Source organism: Bos indicus, chromosome 3 (assembly GCF_029378745.1).
Source record: "Bos indicus isolate NIAB-ARS_2022 breed Sahiwal x Tharparkar chromosome 3, NIAB-ARS_B.indTharparkar_mat_pri_1.0, whole genome shotgun sequence".
In the NCBI taxonomy this organism is placed as follows: domain Eukaryota; kingdom Metazoa; phylum Chordata; class Mammalia; order Artiodactyla; family Bovidae; genus Bos; species Bos indicus.
Window position 1 is genome coordinate 119,172,725 of NC_091762.1, and position 15,707 is coordinate 119,188,431.

Here is a 15,707-nt window from a genome sequence, read left to right on the forward strand (position 1 = left end):
TCAATCATTGATTCATTCAGCAACTATTTCTTGATTCCCGTACCATCCTGTCCTTTTCCTAAACAGGATATGGGGATACGGCAGTGACTCAAAAAGATCCCACAGGATAACAAAGCAAAAAGAAATTATAGAGTGAGTGCTGCAGAGGGAGCACAGTGCATGGGATGGGATGTAAATTAAAACGGATGGTCACAGAACCCTTAGAGATTGATGTCTGAACAAAGACTGGAAGGCAGTGAGGGAACTAGCCACATGGACATCTGGGCAGAGGAACAGTGAGCGCCAATGCCCTGAGGCTAGAGCACTGCAAGGGTCAGCAAGGCCAGAGTAGCTGGTGCCACGGGGACTGGATGGGGAAAGAGCAGCAGAGGAGACGAGTGAGGGGGTAATCACACTGGTGCCCTGCATCCTGGGAATCAACCACTCTTGCCCCTGGAGAAGGGAAAGGCTCCCCACTCCAGTATTCGGGCCTGGAGAATGCCATGGACTGTATAGTCCACGGGGTCGCAAAGAGTCGGATACAACTGAGACACTTTCACTCACTCACTCCTCCAGACTACCTCTGAGCCATGTGCAAACTGTTCCTTCTCCATGTCCCCAACCTGAAGACACCACAAGCTGTGGCCCAGAGCGGGTGCACAGCAACGTCGTAGAAAGCTATCAGTCACTCTGACTCCAAAATCTTTCCAAAGTGCTTTTTTACATTTATGATAGTCTTTCTGTAATTTCCTATCCTCAGTCTCATTTTTCTGCTCTGTGGAATCACATGGAATAGTGATCTTTCATAACACATTTCCAATTTCTTCAATTATTCCTCAATTATTAGGTTGATGAAAAAGTAAGTGCGGTTTTGGACAGTGAATTTTTTTAAATGATTCTAACTAGGCTCAAACACATCTTTGTTAATCAAAATAGGAACCATTACAATCAACATGTTTCTGCCAACAATATATAAGTTTGTTTATTCCTATAGGTTAAAAAATCCATGCTTTGGGATTCAATGAACTCTTGGAAAGCATTTTCTGCCTCTTGCTGGTTCGGGAAGTGTTTTCCCTGCAAAAACTCATCAAGGTGCTTGAAGAAGCGGTAGTTGGTTGGCGAGACGTCAGGTGTATATGGTGGACGAGGCAAAACTTTGTAGCCCAATTCGTTCAACTTCTAAAGTGTTGGTTGTGCGACGTGCAGCCAGGCGTTGTCGTGAAGAACTGAGCCCGCTCTGCTCCCCACTGCCGGCTGCAGGTGCTGCAGTCTACTGTGCATCTCATCCATTTGCTGAGCATACTTCTCAGATGAGACGGTTTTGCCAGGATTCAGAAATCCGTAGTGGATCAGACGAGCAGCAGACCACCAAACAGCGATCATGATGTTTTTTTGGTGAAAGCTTGGCCAAATTTGGGAAGTGCTTTGGAGTTTCTTCTCAGTACAACCACTGAGCTGGTCATTGCAGATTGTTATATAAAATACACTTTTTGTCACACGTCACAATCAGATAGGGAAATGGTTCATTGTTATTGCACAGAATAAAAGATGACACTTCAAAATGACGATTTTTTTGATTTTCAGTCAGCTCATGAGGCACCCACTTTCTGACCTTTTTCCCATTTCCAATTGGCTTCAAATGTCAAACAACCACAGAATGGTCGATGCTGAGTTCTTCAGCAACTTCTCGTGCAGTTGTGAGAGGATCAGCTTTGATGATCCTCTCAACTGGTCACTGTCAATTGCAGCCATGAAATTAAAAGACGCTTACTCCTTAGAAGGAAAGTTATGACCAACCTAGATAGCATATTGAAAAGCAGAGATATTACTTTGCCAACAAAGGTCCATCTAGTCAAGGCTATGGTTTTACCAGTGGTCATGTATGGATGTCAGAGTTGGACTGTGAAGAAAGCTGAGCACTGAAGAATTGATGCTTTTGAACTGTGGTGTTGGAGAAGACTCTTGAGAGCCCCTTGGACTGCAAGGACATCCAACCAGTCCATCCTAAAGATCGGTCCTGGGTGTTCATTGGAAGGACTGATGCTGAAGCTGAAACTCCAATACTTTGGCCACCTGATGCGAAGAGTTGACTCACTGGAAAAGACCCTGATGCTGGGAGGGATTGGGGGAAGGAGGAGAAGGGGACGACAGAGGATAAGTTGGCTGGATGGCATCACTGACTCGATGGACAGGAGTCTGAGTGAACTCTGGGAGTTGGTGATGGACACGGAGGCCTGGCGTGCTGTGATTCAAGGGGTCGCAAAGAGTTGGACACGACTGAGTGACTGAACTGAACTTCCGATGGCTAGCCACTGAGCTCGTCTTCCAGGCTCTTGTCTCCTTTGCAACTTCTTGAACCATCATTGCACTGTACGTTCATTAGCAGTTCCTGGGCCAAATGCGTTGATGTTGCAGTTTGTCTCCACTGCTTTATGACCCATTTTGAACTCAAAAAAAAAAAAAAAAAAATCACTCAAATTTTCTTTTTGTCTAACATCATTTCCCTAGTCTAAAATAAATGTAAAATACACAGGAAGTAATGTTATTAGCAAAGAAACATAAAGTGAGAAATGTGCGTTAAAATGATGTATAACATAACCACATTTAAGAATGTATTTCAACAATGTGAAATGAAATTACTTTTGCACCAACCTAATAACAAGCTGCATACTCTTTGCATCCTATTCATTTTCCTCTGGACCTACTGAAGTCCATCTATATTCCCTGCAGGGAGTGATGTTCAGGATGGACACAGTCACAGATGGGTCCATCTAGTGAGCACCCCGCAGCAGAGTAGTACCCGCTCTATCCTGGGGCTCTAACTTCCACTAATGCAGGGAAGTATACTGGGTGTTAAACACAACTATCTCTCTCTTTTTCTTCTCTTTTGCAGCCTGAATTATCTCCTAAAGACATTTATATGACTTTTTAATAAGACCACTGCACTGTTCTGTTCAATAACCTTTGCTCATCAAAATCCTAAGCACAGAGGTCAAGTCTCTACAATTTGCCACCTGCCGGGGACCAGCCCCAGCTGATCCAGGGAATTCGAAGCGGGGACGGCGTCGGCGAGGATCAGGAAACAATTGCTTAATTAAACGTTAATTAAGGATATAAAGAGTAATAGAATGAGGATAGCTCAGTAGGAAAATTCAGTGGAGAAAAGAGGCTGAAATAAGGATAGCTCAGTGAGGAAATTCAGTGGAGAAAAGAGGCTGAATAATTCAGCCAGAAGGTAAGAGAAAGAACGACATGGTGAGACCAAGTTCGGTGAACAAGGCCCGCACTTTATTTTCCAAAGTAGTTTTTATACCTTAAGTTATGCATAGAGGATAATGGGGGAAGGGGTAGAGTCATGCAGTAAGCCAGGCTTTCTTCCTGCAAACTTATCATATGCAAAAGTTTAGGTGATTTGCATCATCTTCTGGCCCGGAGGCCTTTTTCTCTAAAGGTGATTATTCTCAAGTCAGGCGCCAGCCTCCAAAAAGCATTAGATAAAGTTGCATTCCTACAGAGCAAAGGTGTGGTGGGCTATAACAAGAAAAAGAATTAACTCAAGGGTCCCAGGTTACAAACATTAAAGCTACTACTTACACCAACTATATTAATCAATACACTGCCAGGGACACAGCAGGTAAGGGATATGGAAACTTAGCAGCAAACATTGGCCCAACAAGTGAAAATCCCTTTACCAATACAATTTCTAATCAATCTTTTAACTACTGAAAAGAATCTGTGTTTAGACAGTTTAGAACATCTCCTGCCTCTCACAGTTGGGAGGCTCTGAACAATCACATGTGGCCGGAAAAACCTATTCAGGCAGGCTAGAGGATTTCCAAAGGAGTTTGTAGGTTAAACACTGTCACACCCAGGAATTATTAACTGGAGCTGTAAGCTAACTCTTTTTTCAGAGAGGTCGTGGGGGACAGCCCCCCGTAAAGTCAGAGGTGTAGGTGAAAGCACAAAGCAGAAAGTAGGCAGACTCTGGTTTTGGGGGTAGATTGCTCGAGAATTTCCAGGGAGACTCCTGAGGCTTGATCCCGCCTTTGCGTATGCCAAGCCTCCTTCCTCATGACCTTTGCCAGAGGCGGAGCTCGCTCCCCGCATCTCCCCCTTTTTTATTTCTTAAAACAGCCAGAGGCAGCTCAGTCGCAAGCTTTTGAATGTTCTGCCGAAGAATCCTGACAATACAAGGAAGAATGATTATGAGAAGCAAAATTAAAGCACCAGCAGCAATGTATCCAAGGATATTAGACAGAATGTTTTTTCCAGAAATAAAAGTTAGAGAAGGTGTGAAAAAAGTCATTAGCTGCTCCAGCGGTGGTAAAATCCAGTCGACAGTGTTCCAGGGCCTGTATTTGATTATGAACTTTCCCTAAGTCCAGGCCAATGTCAGAGCTGTTGCAAACACCTGAGATATGTTTTTTGATTTTTTCCCATTCATAATCTGTCTCGTTTACCTTTAAAGATGTCACGCATATCCACCGGTAATCAGCGTGGCAAGACAGAGCCATTTTCACTTTTAAAGCCTGTAACTCAGTCCCAATATGCATTATTGCCTCTTCTAAGGCATCTACTCTCATCTCCAATTTTCTATCTATAACTTTCTGTGTTGCTAGAGTTAAAGAAACATTTTTAGACATGGTATCAACATATTGGGCAGGATGCACTTGTTGAGTCAATGATATTGCTGCCACAGCCACCAACGTTCCTCCAGTCACTAGGAGCCACAGAAGCTAAGATGCAGTCACTGTCATAAACTGGTTTTCCTGACACAACTCATTTTGCTTGTCTTGCTGGCTCTGCGAACAGTGTCATTCCAGAAGGTCTCCTAATGCTTCCAGATCGGACCTGAACGCCTTCTGCCATTTCTGCTCTCCGTCACTCACCCCTTACCGGCCACTGACAGCGCCGCCTCAGGAGTTAACGAGTGAATGAGCGCGCACGCCCCCGGCCCCGGCTCAACACACCAGTTCACTCGCCCACCCCGTAACCGCTGTAACCTGGCTTCCCCCTGCCGGGCGGCCAGGCAGCCCATTCACCTCCGAGCCCCACGTTCTACTTGGAGCTGAGAGAAAATGGCCTGAAGAAGCTGGCGGCTCTTGCAAGCTCTGCCCTCGCAATGCACGACCAGACACTTCAGAGGACAGTGGGATCCACCGCCAGGAAGGGACCTGGGAAGCCCGGGGAGGCGAGGAAGGGGCGGCGCCAGGAGGACAAAACAGGTTCCCCGCCCCCCGCAGCTCCCGCCCGCCGCCGGCTCACCACGCGCGGTGGGACAAGTCTCAACAGCCTCAAGGCCATGGCTCCGCTGTCTGCACCGGCTCAAGGACCCGAGGGGACGCGGTCGTGACAGGGTCCTCTCCCGCTGCCGGCGCGCCGCCGTGACGTCACGGCTGGGGTGTCCGCGCCGCGCCTGACGGGAATGTTCCGGCGGCGAATGCAGGCGCACAGCGCGCAGCCGCGGGCTGGTCCGCCAGGGGTCTCCCTTGGCGTCCGCCTCGACCCGGCGTCTTAGGGCCTGCCCGCAGCCCGAGTTCTGAGGGGTGAGTTCTGAGGGGTTGTCCTCCCGTCGCCCAGGTTCCCAGGGGAGGCTCGACCGCCGCCTGGATTCTGAGGGACGGTCCTCTCGCCGCCTGGATCCTAAAGGGAGGCCCGCCCGCCGCGGGTTTTGAGGTGGCACAGTGTGGGGAGCTGAAGCCGCCCCGGGCCCGGTAGTTACTACCGCGCCTCATCCGCGTCCAGGGCGCACCCCACCCCCCGACTCCCCAGGGCTGCAGGGCAACCCAGAGTCATCTTGAAAGTGTCTCCGCAGCTCACAAACCACCGGAGGCTAGGAGGGCGGTCAGCGGGTGAAAGGAGGGACGGTGTGAGAGCGCACGCCGGACAAGCGTGATCCTCAGAGAGGCTCTCAACGAGGGATCGGGAACAGGATCGCCCTTCCCGGCCCACGGGGCTTGAGATGATTTCTTTCCTACTACACTTGACATTTGAAACTTCTCACAAGCCTCACCCTCCTCCACCTCCTCCTCCTCAGGCGTATTGTTTTTAATACCCTAAGTGTTGTTTGACATTCATTCGGTTTTCAGCTTTTCAGAATGGTCATGGAGTTGTCACAACAAATGTCCTTTCAATGGATGTGTTTCCAGTAAGAGAACTGCTTGTCCAAAATTCAGATCCCCAGCCCCCAATGCCGGAGGGTCTGATTTAGAAGATCTGGGATGGGCTCTAAAATCTGTTTAGCAAGCTTCCAGCTAGTTCTGATGTGAATGACCCACATTGAGAGAAACACGGCTCTATACGTTGTCCGAGAGCAACGGCCGTGTCCAGATCCTGCACCACTGTGCCCTCAGCCCCAAGCAGACTCCTCACACAGCACAGGTGTGCCTCAAATACAGTTAGATGACCAGGTGTGACCAGGTAGCCCCAAGCCATCTGGCCCGGTGGAGTCACCACTTATTACCCAAGTGCTGGCTCCACATTGTGATGTCTAGAAAGCCCCATGTCCTTGCCAGTATGTCTGAGAAGTTTGGGGTGTGGGGGGTGAGGGTGGGGACGCCTCCCTGTCAGGTTCTCTGGCCTTGTGCCACTAGCCAATTTGCATAGTCGCTCCAGTACTTGGTTGTCTTTCCTGCTTCACCCAAGCAAACACACACCCTTCTTATCACTTCCCAAGACCAAGTTCTGTGTTTATTAACTTTGTACTGATGGCATAGTGAAAAAGAGAGCGAGATCTCAGTGGAAACAAAATAACCTTAAGTTAAATATCACTGTCCTGAGGTATCACTGTACTAAGTTTTCTCAAACAGCATGTGTGTGTGTGTGTACGCGCACGTGCACGTTTGCACACACGTGCATGCAAACACAGACACAATCATGTCCGACTCTTTGCTAAACCATGCACTGTAGCCTGCCAGGCTCCTCTGTCCAAGGGATTTTCCAGGCAAGCATACTAGAGCTGTTTGCCATTTCCAGCTCCAGGAGATCTTCCTGACCCAGGCATCGAACCCTCATCTCCTGCATTAGCAGGCAGATTCTTTACCACTGGGGCCAGCTGGAAACAGCTCCCCCAAATGGAATCACATGGTCAGTCTCCTTGGCCCCACACCCACCACTCTATTTTGGGAACTGCCTTTCTGTCAAGGGCCTTTCCAGGCCTGGTCTCCTCTTCTCCCTGGTTCCTGCGTCCAGCTATAGATCATGAGCAGGAGATGGTGTCCACAGGGGCATACCTCCTCACGGCTCTTAACCCTAATGCTTATGATGAATATTGTAGGAAGGCATGGTTTGTTATATATAATGTTTCCCCAACTACTTTTTTAAAACCAAACCTTACTCAGTTACACAGAAATACTCTTGTATCTAGAGTAAGTTGAGCTGTTGGTGCACAGAAATAAATGATATGTTCGATGTCCCTAATAGTAACACGTGAATATTTGTTCTGGGATCTGGACAGCCAGCCACGACCAGGTGCTGCCATTCCGTATCCAGAAACAAGGAGAGGAAGCAGTGCGCTTGGGGATGTCCCTTCCAAAGGAGCTCCATTTATGAGTCTCTAGCGTATCTGTCCAGCTTCAGTTGGAGCAATTGTATAATCACTTAACTACAGCAGTGAAACCAAATGAGCAGAAGTTCAATATTAGCTTATAAGAGAGAAAGTTGGATTTTCTGGATCAGTATGAGATACTTTGAAAACAACAATACATTAAGGCCCCTGCACTTGAATGAGTTCTGTTCTGAGTCCTAAGACGTTTCTAGATCCAACCAGGTGAGCCTAGATACCCAACTAACACAATTGACTAATACTGTATTGTAATAGCTTTATAATACTTTTCACAATATATAAAAAACAAGCAAACAAAAAGCATGTTTAACCTGACAGCACACACAGTGCCTTGAAAAGTGCAGTAGTGCATACTAACAGCTGGCACGCAAGGGCTGGCATGGACTCAACAGGCGAGAAGAGCTACTGACTGGAGGAGAGAGAGGAGGTGGGAGACAGTAGAACTGGAGGATCGTCAGCAACAGGAGATGGAGGGTGAGCTGCTGCTTCACTCACACATGACATGGATCACACAGGTTATGGTTCCTTCCTGGATTCAGTTCTATCCAGCCTCTTGGAAAAAAATGATCCGATGATGTCTGGATAGTACCTCTTTTTCTCTTCATAGATGACACGGTAGCATTGGATTGCATTCTGAATAGCTGCTGCAACCTTTGTGTACAGTTCTACTTGTGTGATTGGACACACAAACAAATTGTTGAGAGTTTGCAACTTGAATGTTTGTATGTAGGGGACTTATTGTAACAAAAATATTATAGCTGCATTATCCTGAAATCACATAAGGTGCAACAATTTACTAATTGCTTGATAAAAAATATCTATAAAAACCTATAGCAAACCTCATACTTGATAGTGAAAGACTGATGCTTTCCTTCTACTCTTTCTAAAATAAGAAACAGGCTGCAATATCTGCAGGCTCCCTTGGCGGCTCAGCGTTAATCCACCTGCCAATGCAGGAGACATAGGATTGATCCTTGGGTCGGAAAGATTCCCTGGAGGAGGAAATGGCAACCCACTCCAGTATTCTTGCCTGAAGAATCACATGCACGACAGAGGAGCCTGGTGGGTTACAGTCCATGGGGTCCCAAAGAGTTGAACACGGTTGAATGACTAACACTTTCACTTTCAAGGCATAAAGATTGGAAAGGAAGAAGTAAGACTATCTGTATACATAGGTAACATGTATTGTTTATGTAGAAAACTCAAAGCAACCTACAAAAAATCATAAGTGAATTCAGCAAGATTTCAGGTTACAAAATCAACATGAAAATCAACTGCATTTCTATATACCAACAGAAAAACAAGGGGAAACAAAAAGAATGCAATGCCACTTATGATTGCTCTAAAAATGTAATACTTGGGTATAAATCTAGCACAGACATACAAATCTAGCAAAGACATACAAATCTAGCAAAACATACAGGATATGTATGCTGAAAGCTACACAACATGAGAAGACTCAACAGAGAAACAATGAGAACTCTCCCCCAACTGATCTGTAAGTTTAACGCAAGTCCTGTCAAAATATCAACAACGTTTTTATTGATGTAGATGAGCTTGTAATAAAATTCACTTGTCCAGGCCCTAGAAGAGCAGCAACCATTTGGAAAAGGAAGAGTGAAGTGGGAGGGATCATTCCTCCACTGTTGAGGATTTACTCTGCATCTACGTTAATCAAGACCATGTGGTCCTGACAGGACTGACACAGAGATCAGAAATAAATCTGCACCAGTATTGTCAACCGATGCTTTCCAAAGATGCAGTGCAGCTCAGCAAAGGAATGACAGGCTTTTGAGCAAATGGCATTACAGCAGCTGGACGTCCATGGACAACAAACCTTAATATGCCCATCACGCCTTATACAAAACTGACTCACAGTGGATCATGGCCCTTCATTGTAGGGGCAAAGCTATGAAGCCCTTAGAAAAAAGTCATAGGATAAAACCTTCAGGACTTAGGATTAGGGAAAGAATTCTTGGGCTTGACATCAAGAGCATAATACACATGAATAGACAAACAGACCATGGGACAAAATGAGTCCAAAAGAGATGAGAATAGATAGATATTTGGTTTATGGAAAGGGTGATTTTGCAGAGGGCAAAGCATTGTCTTTTCAACAAAGAGTGGGTTCTGGTCAATTTCATATGCATATAGAAAAGAATTAATGCTAACCCAGATCTCATACTGTAAATAAAAATCATTTTCTGATGGACTATAAATCGAGACAAAGGTGAAACAGCAAAGCTTCTGGAGTTACACAGGAGAATATCTTCATGATGTTGGAATAGGCAAACAATTCTCAAGTGGAAGATAAGGTGTTATTACCATCATAAATTAGACTATAGAAAAACTGTGCTGCTTTGAAACCTGGCCTAAGACCAGAGCCTTTTCAAGGCACCCTTGAACTCTTTGTTCCTCAGACAGTAGATCAAGGGGTTGATGATTGGGGTGAGGACAGTGTAAACAGCAGAGATGAGCTTGTTGGAGCTCCGGGAATCAATGGCCTGGGGCCGGACGTACATGAAGATCATGGCTGTGTAGAAGAAGGTGACCACAGTGAGGTGAGAAGCGCAAGTGGAGAAGGCTCTCCAGCGGCCCGAGGCCGAGGGGATGTGCAGGACGGCCAGGGTGATGTGCCCGTAGGACAGCACAGTTGCCACGAGCGGGAACACCAGGATGAGGAAGGCCAGGATGAAGTCAACCAGCTCTGCGGTTGAGTAGTCCGTGCAGGCCAGTTTGAGGATGGGGGAGATGTCACAGAAGAAGTGGTTCAGGACGTTGGAACCACAGAACATGGCGCTGGAGATAAAATAGACCTTGATCACGGAGATGGTGAAGCCACTCATGAAGGAGAAGGCCACCAACTGGACACACAGCCCTGTGGTCATGATGGCTTGGTAGCACAGGGGGTGGCAGATGGCCACGTAGCGGTCGTAGGCCATGGAGGCCAGGAGCACACATTCGGTGCACACCAGGGAGCTGAAGAAGTAGAGCTGGGTCATGCAGCCCACGAAGGAGATGCGCCTCCTCTGCAGGAGGAAGCCGTCCAGCATCTTGGGGATGATGTCAGACTCGTACCACATCTCCAAGAAAGACATGGAGCCCAGAAAGTAGTACATGGGCCTGTGGAGGGAGGGGCTGCCCCAGACGGTGAGGATGATGGCCAGGTTCTCCACCAGCACAAAGAGGTAGGTGAGCAGGAAGAGGAGGAAGAGCAGGTACTGCAGCTGGGGGGCCGTGGGGAAGCCCACCAGGATGAAGGCGCTGACCTGGGTCACATTCTTCCCCCTCATTCTCTTGTGCGGGGCACCCAGGGCCACAAACAACCTTCAGGCCAGATGAGGGCCAAGGACAGCTGGGGAAAGAAAGCAGAGGTCAGCCTGGGGGTGGGTTTTGATCCAAGGAGGTGATGCCTGGTTCCTCAGACAGCAGGGGAGCAATGATAACAGTATTTCCATGTTTTGTGTTAGAAAAGCCCTGCATACATTTAGAGGTAATGACAGAGGACATCTAGGGAGAGTGGACATGCAAGGAGTAGTTGTTTTGACTTAAGAGAGGAGATCCTTTGCACGGCCCATCGGGATGTGTGTCTGGGACCCAGGATGGATGTATCAGCCCCATCTTTGGCTGTAGGGCATGTTTTACAAGAGAACATGAGCCTGGATTCCTCGGCCACCACTAGCATCCACTGCCTCCACCACCTGCATCAGGACGAAGCATGAGGAAAACATATTGAACTTCGTTTTTCCCAAGTTTTATGCATGGCAGCTGCTCTTCCACCTCTGCGGTGCCCTGCCCTGGTGCAGAAAGGTGCACAGGGAAGGCAAGTTGGGTGTGACTGGGGTCATGCCTGCCCCTCCCCAGAGGGAAGTGCTGTCAGGGCCTGAGAAGCTGTTGCAGGTGAGCAAGGGTCTCCAGGTCTCTGGTGGTGTGACCTGCCGCTCCCACCCTCAACCCATGCCCCCACCCATGGTCATACCCACACACTCACACGTGCATGCATCACACATACACTCACATTCTCACACCCATACATACACACACACACAGATACACACTGACACGTTCATCCAGTACACCTACACTCAGTCTCACACCCATACATACACACACACCAGTACACACTGATACATTCATACAACACACCTCCACCATGAGTCTCAAACTGTACATACACACAAATATGCGGTCACACATTCATACAACACACCTAAACTCAGATTGTCACACCCATACATACACAGACACACACTGACGCGTTCATACAGCACACCTACACTCACAGTCTCACAGCCATGTACACACAGATATACACACTGACTTGTGCATACAACACATCTACAGTCTCACAGCCATGTGTACAGACATATAGTTACCCACTGACATGTTCATACAACACACCTACAACCACAGTCTCACACACATACACACTGACACATTCATACGACACACCTACACTCACAGCCTCACACCCATATGTACACACACACACACAATACACATGATGCATTCATACAGCACACCTACACTCACGGTCTCACACCCATACATACTCACAGACACACAGATGCACACTGATACATTAATACAACACACCTATATTCACAGTCTCATACCCTATGTACAGACTCACACACAGATACACACTAAAACGTTCATACAACACGCCTACATTCACAGCCTCACCCTATATACATAAACACACAGATGCACACTGACACATTCATACGCACACCTACATTCTCACACTCATATATTCACATACACGTGCAGATACGCACTGACACATTCATACAACTTCCTTACGCTCAGTCTCACACCCATATAAACAGACACACAGATACACACTGACACGTTCACATAGCACACCTACACTCAGAGTCTCACATCCATACATACACACACACACAAATACACACTGACTTATTCATACAACACCTACACTCAGTCTCATCCCATATACATACGCCCACAGATACACTGCCACATTTGTACACACACCTACAGTCTCACACCCATATGTACACACACAGATACACATTGACACATTCATACAGCACAACTACACTCACAGTCTCACACCCATACACACACACACACAGGAAGTCTTGGCTGCCTTTCCTGGCCAGCGCAGACTGTGGGCATGGTGGAGTGAGGGGTTGGGGCAGTGAGTGGGAAGTTGGGGTCAGGGGGAGTGTGGCCAGCACTGGTCTCTATCAGATGGGAAGGAGGGAGCAATCGTCAGGCCTGGAAGCTTCCTTCAGATCTGTTCCATTGATGCTGAGCAGGAAGAAAGGGACCTGTAGGAAGTTAGGGCCACCAGCCAAAAGGGAAGAACCGCAACTGAGCTTGTAGGGCTGGGGGAGGGTGGAGAAGGTTCTAGGAAAGGGCTGCAGGCTTCAGGAGATCACGGGATGGGCAGAGGCTGAGCCTGGCCTCTGCTGGCCTCCGGGGCTGTCTCCTCAGGTCAACTAGCAGGACATGAAGGGCAGACTGTCCCAGAGGAGGCAGGCAGGGGGTGCCTATGGTAAGGAGGCAGATGCATGGGACGACAGAGCCAGTGGCATGTGGAGGGGAGCTAAGGAGACCACTTCTGACAAACACCCAAGATGAAGACTGGCCTGAGGGCAGAGGGTCTTCTCACGGAGCCCGACTCACCTGGTGGCACCACAGGAAAGGAGGCTCTGAGGTGCAAGACCACTGCCTTCCTGCCCCCCTGAGTGTGGACCCCTGGCTCCCACCACCCTCCCATCCGTCCTGCTCCTTGTTCATCTGCTCAGCTCCCCTCTGCCTTAGGAGGTGCCCCTTCTCTCTGCTTCAGCAGAGCAGCCTCGGGCCCTGTCTGAACCTGTTACCCACTTGCCTTCCCTGGACGGCACCTGAGGCTCTTGCCCAACCTCAGGCCCCTGAGTCTTTGACCCAGAAACACAGTGGTGTGTCCATCTCCCTGCCACGCTGTAGGAGGTGATGGATGTGCAGCACCTGGACACCCGACAGGTGTGGGCTTTTATCCCACCACCTGCACCACCCCACAACCATGCTGGGTGCAGGGGACCCAGGCAGAGGGTATGGTGGTGAAGAATAATTCCAGGCATACGTCACTGGAAAAGCCCCTGATGCTGGGAAAAATTGAGGGCAGGAGGAGAAGGGAGCAACAGAGGATGAGATGGTTAGATAGCGACACCAACTCAATGGACATGAGTTGAGCAAACTCCAGGAGATGATGAAGGACAGGGAAGCCTTCTGCGCTGCAGTCGATGGGGTCTCTAAGAGTCAGACATGACTTAGTGACTGAACAACAATAACAACATCTCGATTTGCACATGATGACTTCCTAATACGAGAACAGATGTGCCCAAAGGACACAGTGAGCCTGTGAGAAGACACAGCGTCGCTGGGGAAGCACTAACATGGGAGCCCCGGACTCACAAGGCTTTCCTGGCCTCTGTCTCCATCTGGGAAGAGGCCTCTGTCTCACCAGGTTGGCTCTCATGAGGTCAGATCCCACACGTTTCTTGCCTCCTCATTGCTATCCTATTTTCCTTTTCTTTGAGACATATTTCTTGAACACATGCTGGGGGCAGGGCCGGAGAGGCAATTGTCCTGTTCCGGATGGCATTTGTGTTCCAGCTGAGGAGGCAGAGGACTCAGAGACGTGCAAAGGTGGCAATAAAACCAAGGAAAGCACACTACATACATGGGTTGAGTGTGCACAGCCCAGAACACGGCTCCCTGGCACATTGACCATTCAAAGTGGAAGGAGTTTGAGAAGTGGCAGAGAGAGGAGGGTCATCCTGAACCACCCTACCACCATCTCCCCTGGATCAGGTCATAAGACACTCCCATGAGAGGGGCTCTTCCTGCACCCAGAGGAGAGGAGCATCCTCACTTCCGAGGACAAGCAGATGCTGAGAAGGAGCCAGACAGGCCTGGCTGAGGCTCAGCACTTCCCTGAGTAGTCCCTGAGCCTTGTGGTCCATGACTGTCCACGTCACACAGCATCAGACTCTAGGTGTGGCCATTTCTTCAGATTACCTTCCCTTATAAAGGCTCCTGTGTTTCACCAAAATGCTATTACATACATGCTTTTCTCCCTCACTTTAGACCCAGTCAGGTACCTAAGACAACATATTAAAAAGCAGAGACATCACTTGTCAACAAAAGTCCATGTGGTCAGACCTGTGGTTATTGCAGTCATCATGTACCGATGTGAGGGATGGACCATAAAAAAGCCTGAGCACTGAAGAATTGATGCTTTTGAACTGAGGAGTTGGAGAATATGCTTGAGAGTCCCTTGGACAGCAAGATCAAACCAGTCAACCCTAAAGGAAATTAAGGCTAAATATTCATTGGAAGAACTGATGCTGAAGCTAAGGTCCAGTACTTTGGCCACCTCGTGGGAAGTGCTGACTCATTGGGAGGACTCTGATGCAGGGAAAGAGAGAGGGCAGGAGTGGAAGGGGGTGACAAAGGATGCAATGCTTGGATGGCATCACTGACTCAATAGACATGAGTTAGGACAAACTTTGGGAGATGGTGAAGGACAGGGCAGCCTGGCACGCTGAAGTCTATGGGGTCACAAAGAGTTGGCCATGACTTAGCCACTGAGCAGCTGATCACCAGTGTGCTGGATAATTCATACTGGATTGTCTGGTTCAGTGAAAAACTGTGTTTACTTAGAAATTCAGGACAACTGGAGCTCATCCTCCTTCCCTGCACTTAGGACAATGGCTGGTTTCTTTTGCAGCAAACCCTTTGTTTGGGAGAATTTTAGACAAGCTGCAAAGATGGTGCAGAGGGACCCAACAGTGACATGCCCGCCGCTCTGAGGGCACATCTCACACAGCACTGGAGCTCCTCTGGTCTCTGGCTTAACCCCAATGCCCTGCCGCCAACCAGACCCCAGCCCTGCTGGGATTTGGTCTTGCGTCCCTCTCATGGCCCTGTTCCATTCCAGGGTCACACATGGTTTTCAGACAGCCTGCATTTTTGGTGTGCTTGCCCCAACTCCCCACCCCTGCCTGGTCCCCTGCTCAGAGTCCAAGAGCAGTAAGGAGCCTGGGGTTCTCTGCTCCAAAACAAGTTCTCCAGCAGCTGCAGAGAGAAGGCTCCCACCAGGCCAGCAAATGCAAACTCTTTTGGGTCCTTTGGGAAAACCTGAGAG

At 48.5% G+C, this 15,707-nt stretch overlaps 2 protein-coding genes across 4 annotated transcripts in view; both read right to left on the minus strand.

The window, feature by feature from the left end:
- Window positions 1–5,397, minus strand: part of NDUFA10 (NADH:ubiquinone oxidoreductase subunit A10) — a 38,984-nt gene extending 33,587 nt beyond the window's left edge. For 2 of the 3 annotated variants that reach the window (XM_070787015.1, XM_070787014.1), the window contains exon 1: window positions 5,245–5,396. In XM_070787015.1, the coding sequence (XP_070643116.1) occupies window positions 5,245–5,283 (39 nt within the window). In that variant the 5' untranslated portion in view covers window positions 5,284–5,396. Of the gene's footprint in view, window positions 1–5,244 lie in introns of all 3 variants that reach the window. The other variant, XM_070787013.1, reaches the window with a different exon arrangement.
- Window positions 5,398–9,915: 4,518 nt separating this feature from the next.
- Window positions 9,916–10,836, minus strand: LOC139180371 (olfactory receptor 6B2-like). Its single transcript, XM_070782006.1, has one exon. The coding sequence runs from the start codon at window positions 10,834–10,836 to the stop codon at window positions 9,916–9,918; it is 921 nt and encodes a 306-aa protein (XP_070638107.1).
- Between the last annotated feature and the right edge of the window lie 4,871 nt (window positions 10,837–15,707).